This window comes from Engystomops pustulosus, chromosome 5 (genome assembly GCF_040894005.1).
Source record: "Engystomops pustulosus chromosome 5, aEngPut4.maternal, whole genome shotgun sequence".
Lineage (NCBI taxonomy): Eukaryota > Metazoa > Chordata > Amphibia > Anura > Leptodactylidae > Engystomops > Engystomops pustulosus.
The window spans coordinates 16,138,881-16,160,090 of record NC_092415.1 but is presented as its reverse complement, the minus strand read 5'-3'; the positions used below and the strand labels follow the sequence as shown (position 1 = coordinate 16,160,090).

At 44.7% G+C, this 21,210-nt stretch overlaps 1 protein-coding gene across 2 annotated transcripts; it reads right to left on the bottom strand.

Annotated features, from left to right (window-relative positions):
• Nucleotides 1–215: 215 nt before the first annotated feature.
• On the bottom strand, nt 216–19,556 carry TBC1D31 (TBC1 domain family member 31). 2 transcript variants are annotated; one of them, XM_072151227.1, is made up of 22 exons: nt 19,451–19,556; nt 18,664–18,801; nt 17,331–17,477; nt 16,540–16,655; nt 13,809–13,987; nt 13,501–13,652; nt 12,092–12,251; nt 11,098–11,298; nt 10,821–11,012; nt 10,328–10,407; nt 9,261–9,407; nt 8,686–8,819; nt 8,127–8,260; nt 6,799–6,978; nt 6,476–6,708; nt 6,175–6,327; nt 5,075–5,303; nt 4,435–4,569; nt 3,967–4,161; nt 2,980–3,133; nt 683–808; nt 216–442 (listed from the first exon to the last, which is right to left on the bottom strand). In XM_072151227.1, the coding sequence occupies exons 2-22, from the start codon at nt 18,738–18,740 to the stop codon at nt 300–302; spliced, it is 3,267 nt and encodes a 1,088-aa protein (XP_072007328.1). In that variant the 5' UTR covers nt 18,741–18,801; nt 19,451–19,556; the 3' UTR covers nt 216–299. The 2 variants fall into 2 exon arrangements, with proteins under 2 accessions (XP_072007328.1, XP_072007327.1); XM_072151226.1 differs by having other exon boundaries at nt 19,356–19,554.
• Nucleotides 19,557–21,210: the final 1,654 nt, after the last annotated feature.

The following is a 21,210-nucleotide window of genomic DNA, read 5'->3' as shown; positions in this document are numbered from 1 at the left end:
TGACCCCCAATGTGAACCAAACCCTAATAAACAACAAAACTAAATTGTGTGAAGTGTCCGCTAAATTTAAAAAAAAAACAAAAAAAAACATATTTTTTTGCTCTTTCTCAACCAGCGCCATCTAGTGGATGTTAGACGTTACTGCACAGTAATCTGTCTCCAAGATTCTGCCGCAAATAATCTGACACTTCAGTAATAAAAAGTATTTAATGATCATAAAGCCTGAGATCCTTTACTGTAAAAACCAGAGGAACAAAAGGATAAAATAAATAAAATTCTGATAACTTCTATACGTGGCATCATGTCCACTGTGTGCCCGGGTGCTGGGGCGCGTGGTACTTCCTCCGGGCCTGGCTCGCCAGCTTCTGTCTCAGCTCTCGCACCTCGGACATGAGTGCGCGCTCCTTACTCTCCAAGTTTTCTCTTCCTCGATCCAGGGAAACTATAAAAGACACAAAATATTATAATGTAGTAACCCGGACGTGAGAGCGCTGGACGCTAGCGACCTAAGAACGTCACATTCGCCACAACCTATGATCTGCATCCTCTGGAGATGACTGCAATGGTGAAGCAAGGAGCCGACAGCTCCTCATTCCATCATTGTGCCCGCAGTGAGCACAAAACACTGGTGAATCCAGCAGTACCCTGCCATTGAGGCCAGTGATACAAACCCATGACTTACAATGAGTGGAGGAGCTGGAGGCGGAGACGTCGTTTAGGCAGATATTTTGGGGTTTGCTCGGAGCTTCTTTATCATCTGCTGCAGAATTTTGATCTGGAGAATCAACATGCAACTCATAGAGTCGATCTGCAAAACAGAGAGAGAACACAAATGCTTCACTATGAGAGAAGTCTCCAGTGTTACACCCAATAAATGGGTCGGGAGAGTGAAGGATCGCCCAAGAGATCTGCTGAGAACCGGGTATGAAGTGTCCAATTTCTCTACAGCGCCTCCGCAGGAGAGATGAAGCATCACACACGTTCCCCATGGAAATAAAAGGGGTTGTGTTCACAAAGCAGTTTGGGTCCTCCCAACCGAGAGACCTTCTCCGACTTGAGTCATTAAAGGGGTTTTTCCACGAAGAAAAGTGCTGAGACCACCACAGATTATGAAAACAAGGTGTCCAACGTACCTCTGTTGGACCCCTCATCACTGTCAGATTAATGGAGCTGAACGGTCATGCTCAGCACTGAGACCCCCCACTGATCAGCAAGTTGGGCCCTATCCCGTAGATAAGGCCCAACTTTTCTTCATGGGAAAAACCCTCTTAAGCAAATTCTGAATTATGGATTCATGGTAGATTATTGGCCAAAATCCCTTCATTTAACCCCTAAACGACTTGGCCCTTTTTCATTTTTGTGTTTCTGTTTTTTTTTTTTAACTCCTCATCTTCAAAAATTGGTAGCCTTTTTTATTTTTTTCCTGTACAGAGGAAACAAATTGTACTTTCCAGTGATAGTATTTAGTATTCCATGCCATTTTTCCGAGAAGCAGGAAAAAAAAATCCCAAATGTGGTAAAATTAGTAAAAAAAACAAAAACAAAAACACATTTGCGCCACTTTCTTGTGGGCTCTGTATTTACGGCTTTCACTTTTGTTCCAAATTAAACCTCCTCACCGGGATAACAAATTCATACAGGCACGAATAGGTTTTAATAGATTTTAAAAAATGAAAACCTTTTGTACAAAAATATTTTTTCTTCATTTCGCCACGTTGTGACTACAATAACTTCTTACTACAGTGTACAGACCAGCGTATGGCCTTGGTTTTTGCAGGATGAGATGACGCTTTCATTGCTGCCATTTTGTTTACTTTATGACCTTTTGATCACTTTTTATGAGTTGTGAAATGGAGAAAAAGTGGTACTTTGGACATTTGATCACTATTTTCCGTTACAGGGTTCACTGCCATTTTTATATATTAACCCCTTAACGCACTGCGCCGTAGCGGTACAGGGAATGTATGAAGAGGGCTCACAGGCTGAGTCCTCTTCATACAAGGGTGGGGGTTGTTGCATATTGCAGAAAACCCCCACCGCTAATAACCTCGATGGGTGCAACCCTTTCGTTGTCGCCGGCGGCATTTAAAAGTCGGCGGCGCGCGGGCGCCTCCATCTTTATTCTCATCGCCGTGCCCCCAAACGTCATCGTGGGGGGGGGGGGGGGGTTGCCATGGTAGCCTCGGGTCTTCGTTTGACATGGCTATCTGGCTTCTGTAGATTCGTTACAATGAGCCAGTGGCTCATTGTAATGAATGTGCTGCAAAAATGCCATATATTGCAATACTGTGGTATTGCAGTATATGGTAGGAGCAATCTGACCATCTAGGGTTAATGTACCCTAGAGGGTCTAAGAAATAGTGAAAAAAGTAGTTTAAAAAATAAAAATTTGGTATAAATTTGGTATCACCGCAATCGTACCGAACCAAAGAATAAAGCTGAGGTGTTATTTTGAGTGCAGTCAAAGTCGTAAAAACTGAGCCCACAAGAACGTGACGCACGAGCGTTTTTTTTTTTCCCCAATTTTTCCACATTTGGAATTTTTTTTCAGCTTCGCAGTACACGGCATGTTAAAATAAATAACATTATGGGAAAGTAAAATTTGTTACGCACAAAATAAGCCCTCACACAGGTCTGTACACGGAAAAATTAAAAAGTTATGGATTTTTGAAGGTGGAGAGCGAGAAATGAGCGAAAAAACCCTGCGTCCTTAAGGGGTTAATAGACCGGGACGTAATATATATACTATAATATCTAACATGTTTATGATTTAATTAATTTTTTGCTTATTTCTGTATCAGTTCTAGGGAAGGGGACAATTTAAACTTTTATTATCACAAAATACTTTTTTTTAGACCTCCTAGGGTAACCTTTGGGGGGGGGGGTCTGATCGCTTCTATATTTCCTTGTTGTATTGGTAAATGCAAAGTTGTTGCAATGTTACTAACCGTTTACAGACTCATAGGACCCTGTACAGACCTGAATATTCGCTCTCCGTCTCCTGCAGAACGTCCTGCGGCTGCACCTCCTGCACCATCCGGCTCTGTAAGAACTTCCTCCTCTCTGCATCTGTAGCGGATTGTGTGAGCCGCTCCGTCTCCAGATGCGCCCGTCTGCTGGAAACTTCTGCCCACTGGAGAAAAGAGACAGAACTCTAAGGAAACAATCAGGTGGAAACCTCCCGCACCCTCACTCTACCCTCCCCAATTAGGGTTAAATGGATTTGAATAGTTGAAACAGAGTCCAAAACAACATGCAAAACCTTGTAACCTCCCGCCTCCCCCTGCTGTGCAGATTCCTGTGCAAGACGACCTGCAGGTCCCGTATCCGTTTTTTCCTAATAGCTACATAATAAAGTATCCAATCTCTCCAATTTTGTATTGAAGACTGAGTCCCCTCCCCCACAGACAGCTGCCCCCTCCCCCACAGACAGAGAAGGTGCCCCCCCCCAAAAAAAAATTACTCTTAACACAAATTGTTGCCTTCTGACTTCAGTAAAGAAGCCAAACAGGTAACTATGCAGGAAAAGGCACATTCACTAAGAACAGTGCAGTGTGTACTATGTGCAGTGTCCTGCGTAGTGTGCAGGGGGCGCCAGATTCATGAATTGTGGTGCATTTTCTATACGAATCTGGCGCCCCGACAGAGTGCACCAACTTTTCTTTTTTGGTACATCAGTAACATGGGGCATGTGACACAATTCTGTCAGACTTTGCATGATAAATCTGGCGCACGGTCCGACTGAGCTCTGGAGCGCCACTTCAGTGCCGAAATTTGTGTCTCATGAAGAATAGTGCAGCCGTGCCACAAAACGGTCATGTATGACACAACTGTGGTGCGGACATGTGTCTTAATGACCTGTACAAGCAGTTTGCGTATAAAATAACGTGCAAAGTCTGACAGAAAACTGGCGCAGGCCCTTTGGGATTCAGTGAGAGGTTTGGGATAGATTTGGCCGTTTCCTGCCTTTCTTGCTTCCAGTTCTTGGATGACGTCCCGCAGCTGCTTTTCCTGCTCTTTGATGCTCTCCGCCAGGTCGGCCGCGTCTTCATAGTGTTTCCCGCGCTGAGCGTCCTCCTGCTTCTGCTTCTGGAGGGCCTGGAGCTTCCACTCCGTCTCTGAACACAGACGCTCGGCTTGTGCCAGACTCTCCTCCAGCAGCTGTAGATACAATGTACCAGACGTTACCATATGCGGCATATGCGGCATCTACCACCAGGATGAAGGGCTGTATGCAAATCAGACTGAGGGGCTCCAGGCTCCATAGGTGTTAATGGAGCCTGAAGCCCCTCAGGCTCATTTGCATACAGCCCTTCATCCTGATGGTAGACGTCCTTTAAGAGGACTTGATCAAAAGCCTCGGCTCTGCTGCATCGGCGCATGAACACATAATACACTGTGTAGCTGCTAAAGTCGTAACATTAGTTCTCCAACCTTCTTGTCCTTGAGATCCGTCTCAGTTTCCATCAGCCTCCAGAACATCTGCTCTTCCAGCTCGGCCTTCTTCCTGTTAGTGTCTAATTCTCCCCTCACGTCCTGAGACTCAGATTCCAGCTCTTTCGCCAATTGCTACAAATTAAAAGAAAAAATACAAAATCAGTTTACATGGGCTCTACCATCCTAAAAGGCAGAATAATATGTTGCAGAAAAATTCCAAATAATTCCCAACCTACCTTTAGTATTTCTGTCCTATATTCCATCTCAGAGATATTACCAGCTTAATCCGTATGCTAATGAGGCAGTTGGTGCACCCGAGAGTGCCCTCAGCACACGGAGCGCTGCTATTCCTGCCTGGAGCGCTCCCATCAGACGAGCAGGAGATTTGTCTTGTGAGAAGCTTGGGGTGACACTGGTCATAGAGTGTACTGGTCCAGCCTCCGGGTGCTGAGGACACGGCTGTGTGCACCCACTACCTCATTAGCATATGGATGAAACTGGGAATATCTTGGAAATGGAATTAAGGACAAACATAATAAAGGTATGACAATTCATTACCCTACAACAGGCGGATAGTAGATTATAACACTTGGTGTAAGTGTGAGCTCCGCAGCTCGGGTCCATGATCCACACGTACCTGTTCATAGAAGCGTCTCTGGGCCTCCAGCTCCATCTGGCGGATCTCCACGTCCTGGACTACGGTGGCCGCCTCCCTCTCCCGCAGACTCATCTTCCTCTCTATCTCATCGTCCAGACGTCTCAGCTCCATCTTCCTCTGATCCTGCTGATACTTCATGAAGCGTTTCCTGGCGGCCTCTAGAAGCTGCAGCTCCTTCATCTTCAGCTCTCGCTTTACGGCAGTGAGTCTAGGGGAGAAGACCGGGCGGCTTTTTAAACTTTTGCTATTTTTCAGACCCCCTATGTTACTTTAACCCTAGGTTGTCTGATTGATCCTACCATATACCACCATACTACAGTCTGGCAGTATATGGGGATTTTGCACATCATCTATTACGCCTAAAACATGACAGCCTCAGGTCTTTGTGTGATCCGAGGCTGTCGTGGCAACAGATCGCCGCTCCCCAATGACGTCACGGGGAGCAACGATCCGAGCCAAGATGGCGGCGCGGCTCGTTAATGCCGCCGGCAGCGCTCAAAGGGTTAACACCTGCAATCGATGCTAGCACAATGCAGCAAACACCCGGTCAGTATGAGAAGGGTTCAGCCCGTGAGCCCTCTTCATACTCCCCCTTCCGCTACAGAACATTCAGGAACATCCAAATACGGTAAAGGGTTAAAGACATATTTAGAACTTCAGATAAAAATCCAACTCCCACCTTAGATGACGGAACCTAAATCCTGATGTGATCTGCAAGATGAGATTGGTATCTGAAGTATGACATTATCTTTCTAGATCTTATAGAACTGAAGAAGATTGAGGGGTCTGAGGCGACGCTCCCCCTGCAGCTTCTAAATTTGACTCATCTCTGGTAAAATATGACTCTTCTCTGCTCATCATCACATGAATTTGGAGGAGATATTTTTTTTTTTTTTTTTAAAGAACAAGAACAAGTTCTAGAAAGGACATTTCATCTTCTACCTGCGGGGGCTGGAATGGAATAAGATCTGGTGAAGGATTCCCTTTAAATCAGATTATTAAAGGGGATAGGATATGTGTGACACAGGGAATACTCTTCTGGTACATGTGGTGCTGCAGGTGATATGTAGATCTTTTACCTTTGCCTCTGCTGCAGGAGCCGCTGTTCCTCCTCGATAAGAAGCTGCCGCCGCTGCTGCTCTGCCCCCCGGAGGAGCTCCTGCTGCTGGTACCAGGCCTCGTCCTCAGCCCGGCGTCTTATCGCTTCCACTTCCATTTCATGGGATATTTGTCTGATGATGGAGAATGTATAAGATATCACAGAATACCATAAACAATAATTAAAGGGATACACCACCTTAAAGGGATACACCGCCCGCACCTGACCTCCGACCCGCCACTATATGTGCATATACAGTGCAATGTCCGCTCCTCCCCTACCTCTCCCGCAAGTACTCCAGCTCCTCCTGCCGGATCCTCTCCCTCTCCTGGCTCTGATAGTCCACAATGAATTCGGGATACTTGTTGAATATGGGATACTGCCCCTTAGTAAGAGGCACAAAGTCGCTCAGGAGCTTCTGGGGGTGGATTTCGGTCGGCGTGGACTCCATCACGTGGTACGTCTCTCTAATCATCGCGCTGATGTCCAGGTTGTTCCGATGATGGAAAAAATACTAAAAGAAAAGATGATGGAAAAAACGTATGAGAAAAAAAACCCCCCACATTTATTTTACCTTAATATTATTCTAAGGACGAGGCGTTACCTCAAAGTCTTCCTTCTGGTTACAGTGAAGTAACGGAGAGTGAGAGCAGAGGAGGTAAGATACTACCGCCATCAGGAGGAAGGACGGGGGGTTGGAGAAGACGTTATCAAACAACTTCAGCCATTCTTCTCGTGTCAGGACCTCAGAGAATAGAGTTTCCAGCAGAGGCCACGCGTACACCTACACACGAGACCAGACCATCAGAGGAGCACAGAGCCAGGACCATAGGGGGCAGTATTATAGTAGTTATATTCTTGTACATAGGGGGCAGTATTACAGTAGTTATATTCTTGTACATAGGGGGCAGTATTATAGTAGTTATATTCTTGTACATAGGGGGCAGTATTACAGTAGTTATATTCTTGTACATAGGGGAGCAGTATTATAGTAGTTATATTCCTGTACATAGGGGGCAGTATTATAGTAGTTATATTCTTGTACATAGGGGCAGTATTATAGTAGTAATATTCTTGTACATAGGAGCAGTATTATAGTAGTTATATTCTTGTACATGGGGTGCAGTATTATAGTAGTTATATTCCTGTACATAGGGGCAGTATTATAGTAGTTATATTCTTGTACATAGGGGGCAGTATTATAGTAGTTATATTCTTGTACATAGGGGACAGTATTATAGTAGTTATATTCTTGTACATAGGGGACAGTATTATAGTAGTTATATTCCTGTACATAGGGGGCAGTATTATAGTAGTTATATTCCTGTACATAGGGGGCAGTATTATAGTAGTTATATTCTTGTACATAGGGGCAGTATTATAGTAGTTATATTCTTGTACATAGGAGGCAGTATTATAGTAGTTATATTCCTGTACATAGGGGGCAGTATTATAGTAGTTATATTCCTGTACATAGGGGGCAGTATTATAGTAGTTATATTCCTGTACATAGGGAGCAGTATTATAGTAGTTATATTCTTGTACATAGGGGGCAGTATTATAGTAGTTATATTCCTGTACATAGGGGGCAGTATTATAGTAGTTATATTCTTGTACATAGGGGGCAGTATTATGGTAGTTATATACTTGTACATAGGGGCCAGTATTATAGTAGTTATATTCTTGTACATAGGGGGCAGTATTATAGTAGTTATATTCTTGTACATAGGGGGCAGTATTATAGTAGTTATATTCTTGTACATAGGGGGCAGTATTATAGTAGTTATATTCTTGTACATAGGGGGCAGTATTATAGTAGTTATATTCTTGTACATAGGGTGCAGTATTATATATCAGGCACAGCATACGCACACACCTTTAGTTATTACATTACTGATATTAATGACATATAACACGCGGGGCAGCGGTTACCTGTGAGGTGACATCGTACTTCACAAAGTGCTGGAGCAGCTCCTTGTCATGATGCGCCAACACATTCTCCACCATTCCAAGTATATTGATGGGAGGATTCGGGAAATACTCAAACCAATGCTGACACCAATTGGCTGCCGAACAAAAAAAAAAATTGTTTAAGTTTTTCTAGCCGATCAATATAATTGTCTAATTTTTAAGAGACTCCTAGAGACCAGTAATCTGTCTTTATAGAGGATGTCTGGGATACACAGAGAGCTTAGGGGTTCCAATGGACTTGTGTAATGCTCCATTTCACCTGTGGTGGCGCTGCAGGAGAACTCAATCCCTCCCTGCAGCTTCTTCCACAGAATGCAGTTTATTGATGCACCAGGAAAACCCCTTTAATTATCAGACATTGCCTTTAAGGGCTAAATTTGGATTTGAAGTATCATGGAGTGATGTGAAGATACAGATGAGACTATGTAACCCATGAACATCTCATCCCCGTACCCTCACATATAGCACTACTATAGACCATCAGTGCAGTGACAACCCCCCCAATACTTTAGGCTCTTACTTATCACCGTGGCCACAACCTCGAAGCAGATGAGTTGGTTGTTCTGAAAAAGCTTTACAAATGGAAACGCCAAGAGGGGCAGGTACTTGGCTTCTCCGAATATGGCCGACCAATGGGCCAGAGTAGAGAGCGTCCTAGAGAGGAAAGAGGAACACGGTTACTATAAGTAGCGGCGTCCACATTATAGAGTCAGATCCATCAGACAAGACGACAATTTTCAGGACTTTTATAGGTTTTATGTCAATTAAACCTATAGGAAAGGGGTTTTGGGGGCTAAAAATATTGAACCGATTCATAGATTCTGTCCTCAATGTTAGATTGCAGGGGGTCTAAGAAGCAACAGTTGTAGGATGATGTGCAGTAACCTGCACTGGCCACTTCATAGAGGACGGCGCTGTCCTCTTCTTGTTCTATGTTTATCAGCTTCCACAACCCATTGATGAGTGAAGTGCTGGGTGATGGACACACTGGTCCTTATGAGGACCCCAGAAGAAAGACCCCATAACCCATCCCTTACTAGACAGGATGAGCCTTCCTGCAAGCCCCCTAGAGGGCCCTTTACTGAAATATCTTACCTCTGTAAGACCCTTAAGAGCTTCCTACTCTTCAGGGGGTACTCCTGGTGTAGGAGGGTGTACTGCGGGTGGGTGCCCTTGTCCGTGAGGCTGCTGAAGGCCGCGTGGTTCTCAGGGAGCTGCAGCAGTGAACGCCAGATGAACATTCTGCAAAAACATTCAAAAATAAAGTCCTTAAAGGGATATTCCAGTAACATTTTACCAAGCACCTACATTTAGAATAGGTGATCAATACCAGATCATTGGGGTACAACACCCAGGACCCTTTTACACGGTCTCATCCTCCCCCACGCTCGCTACTTCTGCCTGATGTAGTTTCACTCCGTCGGAGGTTAAAGTGCTCCTACACAGTGTAACAGCCTGTGAAGCTACAGCACTGACGGGCTCTGGTAATGCCCCCAGAGCCCTTCATGGCCATTACCATAATTACCGTAATCAAACCAACGTACTAAGGGTAACTTCATAAGTTTGTGGAAGGGCTGCAGGATTTACAGCAGTGATAATCCTGCAGCCATCAGTAACGTGCTGCTTTCTATTGCACATAATGCGGCGTATCTGATGCAGTCGGGGGAGTGGGGCTCAACCTTTACAATGTAAACCTTTATTTCCTTAACATCATCCGTGTCATTAGGTGACGGGTCACTTATTTGCTGCAATTTATCGTTCCACAACGCGGCACATTTACTAAGGTTTTTGCGCCAGTTTTCTGTCGGATTTTGCACGTTCTTTCTAGTGCAAACTGCTTGTATTTATGAAGGGTCCGCACCACATGTGTCATACATGACCGTTTTGTATCGTGGCTGCACTATTCTTCATGCCACACAAATTTCTGCACTGAAGGAGGCGCTCCAGTGCTCAGCCGCTCCGTGCGCCACTTTTAACATGCAAAGACTGACACAGAGATGTGTGCATGTCATATTATACGACTGTATTACCCAGCAGATTTGCGAAAATGCTGTGCGGCAAATCTGCACATAGCACTCTGGGTGTGCAGTTGCCCTTATAGGGTCAATAAGCCCAATTATGGTAAGGACACACATGAGAACACTATGGGCCCTGTATGTTACCTGTATTTTGCTGGATACTCTCCAAAGCCCTTGAGTATAGAGCGGAGCCGCTGCTTGCTTATCCCGCAGGATAGTTCATTCTGTAAGAAAGAAAGGTGTCGGAAGCTATTATTGTAGGGAAGGAACCTGTCAGTAAATTTGGGCCACCTAACCCACCATTACACCTTCATACCGCTGGGGTGTAAGATCCCAAACCTCAATTAGTCAAGATTATGCAGGGGAAAGGCATGGACCAGGTGAGAACCACTAGCTTTAGCGTGCATGCACTGGGGGTTCGGAGCTATCCGCTAGACCCTCGTCTAACCTTTCTACTCCAGAAACTCAGGAACGCAGTGGCCAACAAGGGCAACAAGGTTTTGGACCTTTAGCCCTCAGCAGCAGGAAGGGACATGGAAGGTTCAGGGGCTGCAAACCTACTGACGGGGTTCCCTCTAAAATGTTCCCAATAGATTAGATCATCAGATTGGTGGAGATCGGACATCAGGTGACGCACCTCTTTGTTATCCGATCCGTTAGTCTCATCCGGCTGAAGATATTTTGTCTTTACAACTTCTTGCTTGGATTTCCAAGGCCGGCAAGGTCGTCCGGCTGAAACGTTCACCTTCTCGCTGGTCGCCCCTGACTTGTTAGCTGTAGAATCCTTATCTTTCGTCAGATCCACTACTTTCACTAGAGGTGGCGGCGGCTGGAACAAAGAACATGGATACGGATGAGTAAATGTGGCTCTAATAGTCAATGGGGCAGAGACTTTCCTGTGACCTTGGTCTCACCTTATTGACTTCCTTGGTCAGCGCTTGGATGCTGTACAGGTTTATGCTGCCGTTCTCCATGACGCTGGCGATGTGGCGCCCATTAGGACTTATGGATGATGTCACTATGCCGTCATCATGGCTTCCAATGTCAAACACCAGTTTACAAGTCTGAATATTGATGAATCTCATTATACCATCCTGACCGAGGACACCTAAAACCTAGAAAGTGCACAAAGGGGAGATAAATACACAATGTCCTATATGTCACTCAGGACGACACCCTAGAGCCATTTATACCTGTTAGAATCTGAGGGGGACCGTACCCTTGACACCTACATTGGACACAGCACATGGACCCCAAACAATCACAGCTTAATGGACAAATGCACTTGTGTACAAAGTATTCACTGAATAATACAGAACCTTTAAAAGGAGTTTATTATTGGCAAATAATTTAAAGGAGACAAAGAAAATGTGACCAAACCCAAAAGATTTTGATGCGGCCTAATATGTCTCCACACTTCATGGTGTACCACCAGGATGAAGGACTGTATGTAAATGAGCCTAAGGGGCTCCAGGCTTCATAGGTGTTAATAGAGCCTGGAGCCCCTCATGCTCATTTGCATACAAACTTTCATACTGGTGGTAGATTACCTTTAAGTATCTGGGTTCACACTATGTCGCTGTCAGGATGTAAGAAGGAAACAGGTGGTGCCAGGTATGGACCGGCCATGTGCAAAATGCAAATCAATGGCAGCGGTGAAGGAGAGGAAGACAGGTCCAAACTATGCGTCCCTACTGGGTTATCCGTCCTGGACCCCCATCAGTAAGTCAGTGCAGTTCAGCGTTCAGACCGGCTGATCTGTCACACACAGAGAGTTTGATGGAAGAGATTGGTTTGTGTGCACAGAAAAGAAAGAGCTAATTGTTTTACCAAAACTTTCAAACAAAGCCGCTCCCCTATATACAAACCCAGTGAGACACTATGCAACACAATGATGGAGTCACTGACCTGGCTGGAGCCACCATCAAAGTTATCGGGAAGAAACTCCAGCTGGCGCACGCTGCGGACCGCGCTGGGCATCTGCATTATCCGGAACAGCTGCTTAGAGCTCAGGCACCACAGGTGTAAGTTGTTGGATTTTCCTCCGGCTGCCAACATCCTCCCGTCCCTGCAGCAGAAACACATCGGGAAGAGCATCAAAACCTATTCCCAGACAAAGCAGTGACGTCTCATGAGCTCTGACCTCTTACTCTCTACCACTAATAAGATGAGCACAGCCCATAGTGTCTCTCATTTCCATACAACAGGGATATCCTTACTTTGCCATCTTTTGCTGCTGATAAGTCAAAGGAATAGCGACGCGGTGCACGTGCTGGACTACGCTCCAATCAAAGAGGGGAACGTGCCCTGTTCTTGTAAATGGTGGGACACCCAATGATCAGACGTTAAAGGTAGCATAAACATTCACTCCTAAAGGGGTGGTACCAATTATTTCAGTTATCCACCAGATAAGGGATAACCAGGTGATTGGTGCAGGTCCCATTGCTAGGACACCCACCGATCACAAAATAGGGTCCCCCAGCAATTCAGAGGTCCCATCTTCACTAATTGGAGGAAATCCAGGTTGAAAATTCCCTCTCTATGGGAGTAGCAGAGATAATCTGCGGTGTGCTCAGCTACTGCTGACAGTCACATACTATGGGGTAGCAGAACGCACTCGCTTGTCCTGCTGCTCCTCTTATTTGGGACTGCCGTTGTTGGAGATCCCGTTTTCATGAATGTGGGAATCCCATCAGTTGGACCTTCACTGATCAGCTTATTATTATAATTAATTAAATAGTTAGTACAAAACCTTTAAGACGACCTACTTCAAAGGAAATCTCCCATAAAAATCCATCATGACAAACCAGGGACATTACTCATAGATCCAGGCACCGGGACTGTGGGAATCTTCTTATATTTGTTATCCATGGTCTCCTTCCTTCTAAAATCACCTTTGAAAATTATGCTAATGAGCCACAAAGGCTACGGGGGTGTTTCCAGAGCCCCTCAGTGATGTCTTTTCACTGGTTGTTACATTGAGCAGAACAGGTCTCCCTCCTCTCTCTGCCCGTGTAAACCCGCAACAGCAGGAAGTGCAGGAGGGGGAGACAGTTCAACAACCAGTGAAAAGACATCACTGAGGGGCTCTGGAAACACCCCCGTAGCCCTTGTGACTCATAAGCTTAATTTTTAAAGCTTATTTTAGAAGGAAAGAGGCCATAACAAATATAAGAAGATTTCCACAGTCATGGCGCCCGGTTGTATGAGCAAGTGTTCCAATTTATGGATAATGATGATTATGATGGATTTTTAAGGTAGATTTCCTTTAATCCTGAACACATGCCCCCTCCCCCCCCACTGTCTATACATCCTACCTTGTAATAGCAAAAGCTTTATACTGGAAGTGGGGTCCGGTCTGGGGAGCTGGCAGCTGGTACTTGCAGGTGAGGGTATCGCTCTCCCAAGCAAAGATGGAATTGTCCTTAAAGCAGCTCAGGATTGTGTTACTTAACGGGAGGAAAAAGACCTGCAAAGAAATCACGGAGAAGAAATCAAACCGGACGAGCGAATCCCGGACCAGTCTGTGAGTGACTACAAAGCAGATCAGAGACAGAACTCATTCTGATCCAATAAATACCGATACTCGATCCAACAGAGAAAATGTCTTATATACAAGTCTCACCTTTTGTATCCCGACAGACTGGCGAACGTTCAGCTTTCGCTTCCTCTGGAAGGTATCCAGGTCCCAGAGCTGGGCCGTGTCGCTGGATGTGGTGACCGCATACCTGCCGGACCCATGTACGGAGATAGACGTGATGGTGGACTCGTGTCCTCGCATCCAGCTCACCAGATCCTTGGTATCTAAAGGCCGACACAAGAGATCAACACCAGGTACAACAACAAGAGGGGCATCACCATGTCAGCAGCTCAGGACTAAACTATACCTAAAGGGAACCTGCCCCAAGATTTTACCCCATTAAACTAGCAGCCTCCAAAGCCATGTGACAACGACCAGAGAAGAGTCATATTTAGCTTGATATGAATCCAGTTTAGAGGCAATTAATTTGCCCCCATCTTAAGTACTACAGTAATATGACACGTATGGAGTCACATTAAAGATAAGAATCTCATCTTTCAGATCACATCAGGCTTGTGGATCTGTGATCTACACATCCGGGAGCACAGATACAGGCAGTTGGGAATGTGAGCTGAACATCCAGATTATTTATTTACCTGCCTGTATCCCTCCTATGTTTCCTCAAGCTTGATGTGATCTGAAAGATGAGATTCTTATCAGTTTAAGGACACCAGCATCATGTTTGTAGGTGCTATAGAACCAAAGATAGGTGCTGCCTCTAGACTTGACTCATGTCAGGTAAATGTGACTCTTCTCTGCTCATTATCACAGGACTTTGGTGGAGAGTTTTTTTTATAGGTAAACAGGCGATATGTCACATAAAAGAGGGAATTCTAGAAAGGACAGCACGGTGGCTGAGTGAGTAGCACTTCTGCCTTGCAGCGCTGGGGACCTGGGTTCGAATCCCACCCAGGCCAACATCTGCAAAGAGTTTGTATGTTCTCTCCATGTTTGTGTGGGTTTCCTCCGGGTACGCCGGTTTCCTCCCACACTCCAAAACATACAGGTAGGTTGATTAGATTGTGAGCCCCATTGGGGACAGGGACTGATTTGGGAAGCTTTGTGCAGCGCTGCAGAATCTGTGTACGCTATATAAATAATAATAATTATTATTATACCAGACCTGAGGGTATGGGAACTCTCTTCAGTTAAAGGGGTTGTCTATTTTCCAAGACATAAATTACCTTATCTTAAAGGGGTTTTCCCATGAAGACAAGTTAGGTACGGTCCATGGTTGAACCCCTAAATTTTCGCGATCTGTGGAGGTCTCACCTGTGAACAGGGCCTAACTTCGTGGGAAAACCCTTTTAAGAATACATCAGAACCGAGGAGGCTGACACAAGGAATCCCCACCGATCATCTGCCAGGGGGAGAGCATTGTCTGGACACGTGCTCCAGCCTCTGCATTACTCACCCAGCACAGCGCCATACATTGTATAGTGGTTGTGCTTAGTGTTGCAGCTCAGCCTCATTCTACTGAGGCAATGTGACTGATAAACCTGACGTCACAGGCTGCAGGAGTAGTGAAGAGGTGATGAGTGGGTGAAACAGGTGTCAGATCCCCTCTAATCTGATACTGATCAGGAAAAATCCTTAATCCCCAAATCAATGACAAAGTATCTGGAGAGACTGTTCTGATTCCATCATTGGAAGAGGCAGAAGAAGAAGAGACACAAATGATCCAAACCTCATGAGTAAGGCCCCTTCCACACTAGCGTTGCATTTCACGTCAGGGTGCAATGCGTTAAAAAATGACATTTTTGGCTGCGTTTTTGTTCCATTTTTCCTTCTGTTTCTCACGCGCGTTGTTCGCGGTTTTTTGCGTTTTCGGTGCGTTTTTCACGCGGGTTTTTTTAAGTCAATGGGACTTTTTCAAAGGGACCATGTTTCGGGAATAAAAGGTTTTATTTAATTGAAAAAGAATGTCTTCTGATAAGTTAGCAGATGTATGCAAACATCTGCAATCTATTCTTCACTGTTCCGCGCGTATATTATCTCCCGACAAGTTAGCAGATGTGAAGAACAGTGAAGAATAGAATAAAAACAGTGAACACAGTGAAGAACACAGTGAAGAACACAGTGAAGAATAGATTACAGATGTTCGGCACATCTGCTTACTTGTCGGAAGATACACACGAAACGGTGCGAACAAAATAGCATGTGAAGAACAATATATATGTGTGAAGAAGACATTGCAGATGTATGGAAACATCTGCAATGTGTTCTTCACACATATATATTGTTCTTCACATGCTATTTTGTTCGCACCGTTCCGCGCGTATCTCCCGACAAGTAAGCAGATGTGCCGAACATCTGTAATCTATTCTTCACTGTGTTTTTCACTTAAATGATCCTGTGTTCACTGTTTTTATTCTATTCTTGACTGTGTTTTTTTAATTAAATGCTCGATCTCGAGCAGGGGAATTATTCATGTCACCTAGCAACCCATCCATTTAAAACGCATTGCACTCGCAATGCTTGCGAGTGCAATGCATTTTTGATGCGTCTCCATAGACTTGAATGGGCCGGGAAAAACGCGCGTGAAACGCAAAAGTAGAGCATGCTGCGATTTTGACGCGCGTCAAAACAAATGCAAGCACGCGCGTGAAAAACAACGCAAATGAGGAAAGGTCCATTGGAAACAATGGGACAGAGTGCAATGCAAGTTCTGCACGTCAAAAGCACGCGCAGAACTCGCGCGTGAAAAACGCTAGTGTGGAAGGGGCCTAAGTGTTACTACCCACCAGGATGGTCTCCAGCAAGATACATTCATTACCTGTATCAAAGCATTTGACAGAATAATCCGCCAAAGCTACAAGAAATTCGGATTTCCTATGAAGATGAAATGCCAGAGCGGTGCAGGCCTGGAGGGTCCTCTGCACCAGATCAAATCTAAGAGAACAAAAACGGAAGAAACATTATCCACCAAATAAGATCCAGATACGGAAATATCAGTACATCTATCAAGTCAATGGCATTTTCCTTAAAGGGGTGATCCGGTAATAAGAACGGACTCTCTCACAGAACCTCTGCTTTGCCCATGATAAACACAGAACCTGGAAGCAATTATCTCTGTGTCCCTCTAGTGGCTAAAAGCTGACATTACAGCACAGCTCCTATTCACTCAGATTGTTAATAATTATTCCAGGTTAAAAGGGGTTCTCCAGTCACAACAAGTTCGTCTCCATCCTGTGGATCGCCGCTAACATGCTGCTCGTGGCGGTCAATGCAGCGACCATATGTTATTAAAACCCAGCCAGCTGCAGTGTTAAAGCAGTATTCTTATGGATAGCGTGTATGACATCTCCATAGGATAGGTCGCAATTACATGAGAGATTTGGGTTCCAACCCTATGACCCGCACTCACCTCTACAATCAGGGTCCGCTGACCCCCTTCCTGTAGCCGTGCATCCGTGGCCGCTCTCCAATCAAGTCAATGGGAGCTGGCAGACCCTGCCACATCCACCTCTCCCATGACATGAATGGCCATACATGTGCAGGGGGCTCTGCTATGGGGAGGGGTCTGCGGATCCCCGTGCTCAGGACCGTCTGACCGCAGCGTCTCACCTGTTTCTGTTGAGGCTGAACACATAAATATTTCCTAAGTGATCCCCAGCCAGGAAGCAGTCTCCAGGTCCGTCAAAAGCAACTTGTAAAAAACGCATAGTTTTCCCTTGGGAACCCGGAGATCCGTGGACTAAATTGACAATAATCCTGGAAAAAGAGGGAAAACGTATAAAAAGTGAGGGATCGGTCACCGGCAGCAGATGTATAATGTATCACTGATAACAAGGAGACATAGGCTGTGCCAGACTACAAGAGGATTACTACACCCCCCCCCCCCAAATAGCTCCATCTCTTTAACCCTTTAAGGACTTGGCCAATTAAAAAAATTTTCCAATTCCATTTTTTACTCCCTGTCTTTACAAATCCAGAACTTTTTTTTTTATAGTTCCATGTACAGAGCTCTATGGGGGCTTGTTTTCAGCTTAAAAAAAAACTTGTCCTTCCTAGTGGCGATATTTAAGTCCGTGCCGGTTACTGGGGGAGCTGGAAAAAATTTCCAAATGCGATGATATTTTATATATTTTAAAAGGTATTTTATATAATAAACACATTTGCGCCATTTTCTCGTGGACACAGTTTCCACTGGGTGCTCCAAATGACACCTCCTCTATATATTTTTGGGTGGTATGATCAAAGGGATACCAAAAATTCTAAAGGTTTTATTAGATTTTCTTCAAAATTGAAAACCTTTTCTGCAAAAAAAAATAATTTTTCTTTGTTTTGTCCTATTCTGACACTAATAACTTTTCCATACTTCAGTGTACGGAGCGGTATTAAGTGTCATTTATTGCGGTAGAAGATGATATTTTCATTGCTATGATTGTGGGGACCGTAGAACCTTTTGATCACTTTATAAAAAAGTGTTGCAAAATTGCACAAAAAAAAAATTGTATTTCGGACATTTGGGCGCTATTTTCCGTTAAGGTTTTAACTGATGGGAATAACCGTTTTTATATGTTGATAGATCAGGAATTTTGGGATGGGGCGAAGCCTCACATGTTTACGATTTTACTTGTTTATTTTTATTCAATTTTAGGGAAAGGGGGGGCCGATTAGAATTTTAAGGGTTTTTTTACTTTATAGACCCCCCCCCCCCAAGGGTATTCCAACCAATGCCCGCAGGGGCATCTGAAATTACACTCCTCCTGCAGACTCTAAACTTGACTCATTTGAGCCAAAATATGACTCTTCTCTGCCCATGTGACTTTGGAGGAGATTCCACATAAATGAGGGAATTTAGAAAGGACATTTCATACCCGACCTGAGGGTGCTGATAGTTCACTGGGGTACACACCCGGGTGCAGCTCACCCATCGCCCGGCACCTACACTCACCCATCACTAGCTGCCGGTGTGGGTTTCCTGTGCCAGATCTTTCCCGTCTCTTTACCTCCCAGGTCTGTAGTTTGCATGATGGCGGCGGGGACCGCAGAGGACGGACTGGTAGAATAATTTATGCGACGTGTATACAATCTGTAATAAGAGAGAACAGAAGTGTAAGTGACCACCAATCTATAATACAGCTTCATGTAGAGTTGTTGCAGGACTACAACTCCCAGCATGTTCCCAGAGATGTACTCTGAGAGGTGTAGTTTTACAAAGCTTTCCTGCAACCCCCCCCCACCCACCCACTGTGATGAAGCATGCTGGGAGTTGTAGTTCAGCAACAGCTGTATAGCCACGACTACAACAATATTACATCACAACTCAGCTTTCCCAGGCTCCTGAACATCAGGTCCACTTAGTTATACAGTGACGCATCTCTCTTATTCCCATAGCATTGCACTGCAAACACAATGACATTCAGGACTTTAGGAAAGCTGGGTGACAACTCAAATACATGCTGTACCTGCAGCTATATTGGTTGTCACCCAACTTTATTGGTCATAAATAGTATTGAATAGTATATATCCCTATAATCCTATGTAGTATAGGGTGGTATTCACTATCTGCCCTCGTTGTGCTGCAGTATGAGTGTATATAAGGCGCTACAGCCACGCGTTACCGCGTCCTAGTGTGTACAGTACCTGATCCCGCAGCGTTATACAAGACCCCCAGGAGTATTATAACTGTAGGTATATGGGAGGAGGAGCTGGCCCCGCCCCCTGCCTGGACACTACACCTGTAGAGACGCCGGGCAGCGCCGCGGGAATGTAAGCCACGCCCCCCGCGCTTCAAATGCCCATACACTTTACAGTGGAGCCGCTTGGAATCCTGGGTAATTCTCAGTTATTTCAACGGGACGGACGTGTTGACGTCATGCCGACCGTTAGCACCATGGAGAGCGTAAGATAACAGCGCGTCACGCTAGGATCGCCATTTTAACTGTGGGAAAACTGCCAGTAATTAGTAAAAGTACATTGAAGGGGAATGAGTAGATTTCAGGGAAGTGTAAATATAGAAGGGACGTCTCTTTTATTTAACATCTTTTAATATAGTAGTTATATAATAGTTAGGCATAGCAACCAATCAGGTAGCTATTTATATTTTCCAATGTAGCCCTGTAAGATGAGAACAATTATAAAATTATGATATTAAAGCTCTGTCATTTCTCTGGCTACCTCAGTGCTTTTCCTCTTACATTAGTTATGCACTGCATAAGAGAATGCAGAAGTAATCAATTGCTGCACCATCCCCCAGCTGCTGAGTGTGGGTGATACAGCTCAGGTTGATTAGTCCTGTCTAGACAGTTCAGAAAGCTCAGTGTAGTGTTTACCAATGGCAGTCTGAAGCAATCCAGCTTTTCCAAGGTCCTGAATTTTTTTCAGCAAAACCACTCAGCTCAGGGATTAAACAGAATATGTTTCTGCATCAGTGTAGCTACAGCAGTCTCAAGGTATGTTTGCTTCATAATGCATCAAATCAAATGGTAGGTTTCCTTTAATGCTCCCTTTACCTTTAATCCCCTGCTGATAGTTATCCTTTAGTTTATCTCCCATACACCGCCGCCATTTTGGGGAAGGTGTGCCGCATGGTTTTAAAGCCTCTGCCACTTGCGACAGTCCTGGCACCGTTTGCGGGCGTTAACAGCAGGGAAGTTGAGTCGAACCTGTAAAGTTTGGATCCGCTCAACACTACACAAAATGCAGTCTGTGACACAAAATGTGTTCTATATCACAAAATTATTTTAGTGATCGCAGAATTGATTCTTTGGCAAATAATTGACAGCTGACTCTACAAAATCTTGTTCATGCTAACAGAAATAAGTTTTGGCCAAACAAAATACATTTTCCCATGCATAAATCATTTCCATGTGCACAAAATCAATTTTTACAAAATGCACAAAAATTATTTTGCTATGGAATGTATTTTCTGTGAACAAAATTCATCTTGTTTGCGTTGTGCGATTTTTGTTTTAACACAGAATTTTATTTTGTTGAAACAGAAGTCATTTTGTCACCAAAAATTCACTAAAAACTAATTTTGTCACACAGAATTAATTTTGTCAAAGAAAATTCACAAAATGCACTTTACCACAAAGAATTAATTTTGGTATGCAAAGTATTCATTGGGGCAGATTTACTTACCCGGTCCATTCGCGATCCAGCGGTGCGTTCTCTGCGGTGGATTCGGGTCCGGCCGGGATCCATTAAGGTAGTTCCTCCGTCGGTCCCCAGGTGACGCTGCTGCGCTGAAAAGCATCGGAACGCAATGGAATACACAGAGCCGGGCTGAGTGAAGGTAAGTGCAAGCTCCACGACAGATTTTTTTTTTTTAATGAGGCGGTTTTTACTAATCCGTCGGGTTTTCGTTCGGCCACGCCCCCCGATTTCCGTTGCAAATCGGAAATATTCGGGTAACACGTCGGGAAAACGCGAATCGGGCCCTTAGTAAATGACCCCCATTGTGTCTCATGGAAATGTCTTTTTCACTAAATTCCTG

Bases quoted from the DNA above. Each gene is read 5' to 3' on its own strand.
- TBC1D31 (XM_072151227.1), bottom strand. From the start codon at position 18,740: ATGCAAACTACAGACCTGGGAGGTAAAGAGACGGGAAAGATCTGGCAC. The intron at 8,261-8,685 runs GTAAGAGCCTAA...TTTGTTCGGCAG, and splicing joins GGTTGTGGCCACGGTGATAA to CCAATTGGTGTCAGCATTGG. The intron at 4,162-4,434 runs GTTGGAGAACTA...TTGTATCTACAG, and splicing joins CGGATCTCAAGGACAAGAAG to CTGCTGGAGGAGAGTCTGGC.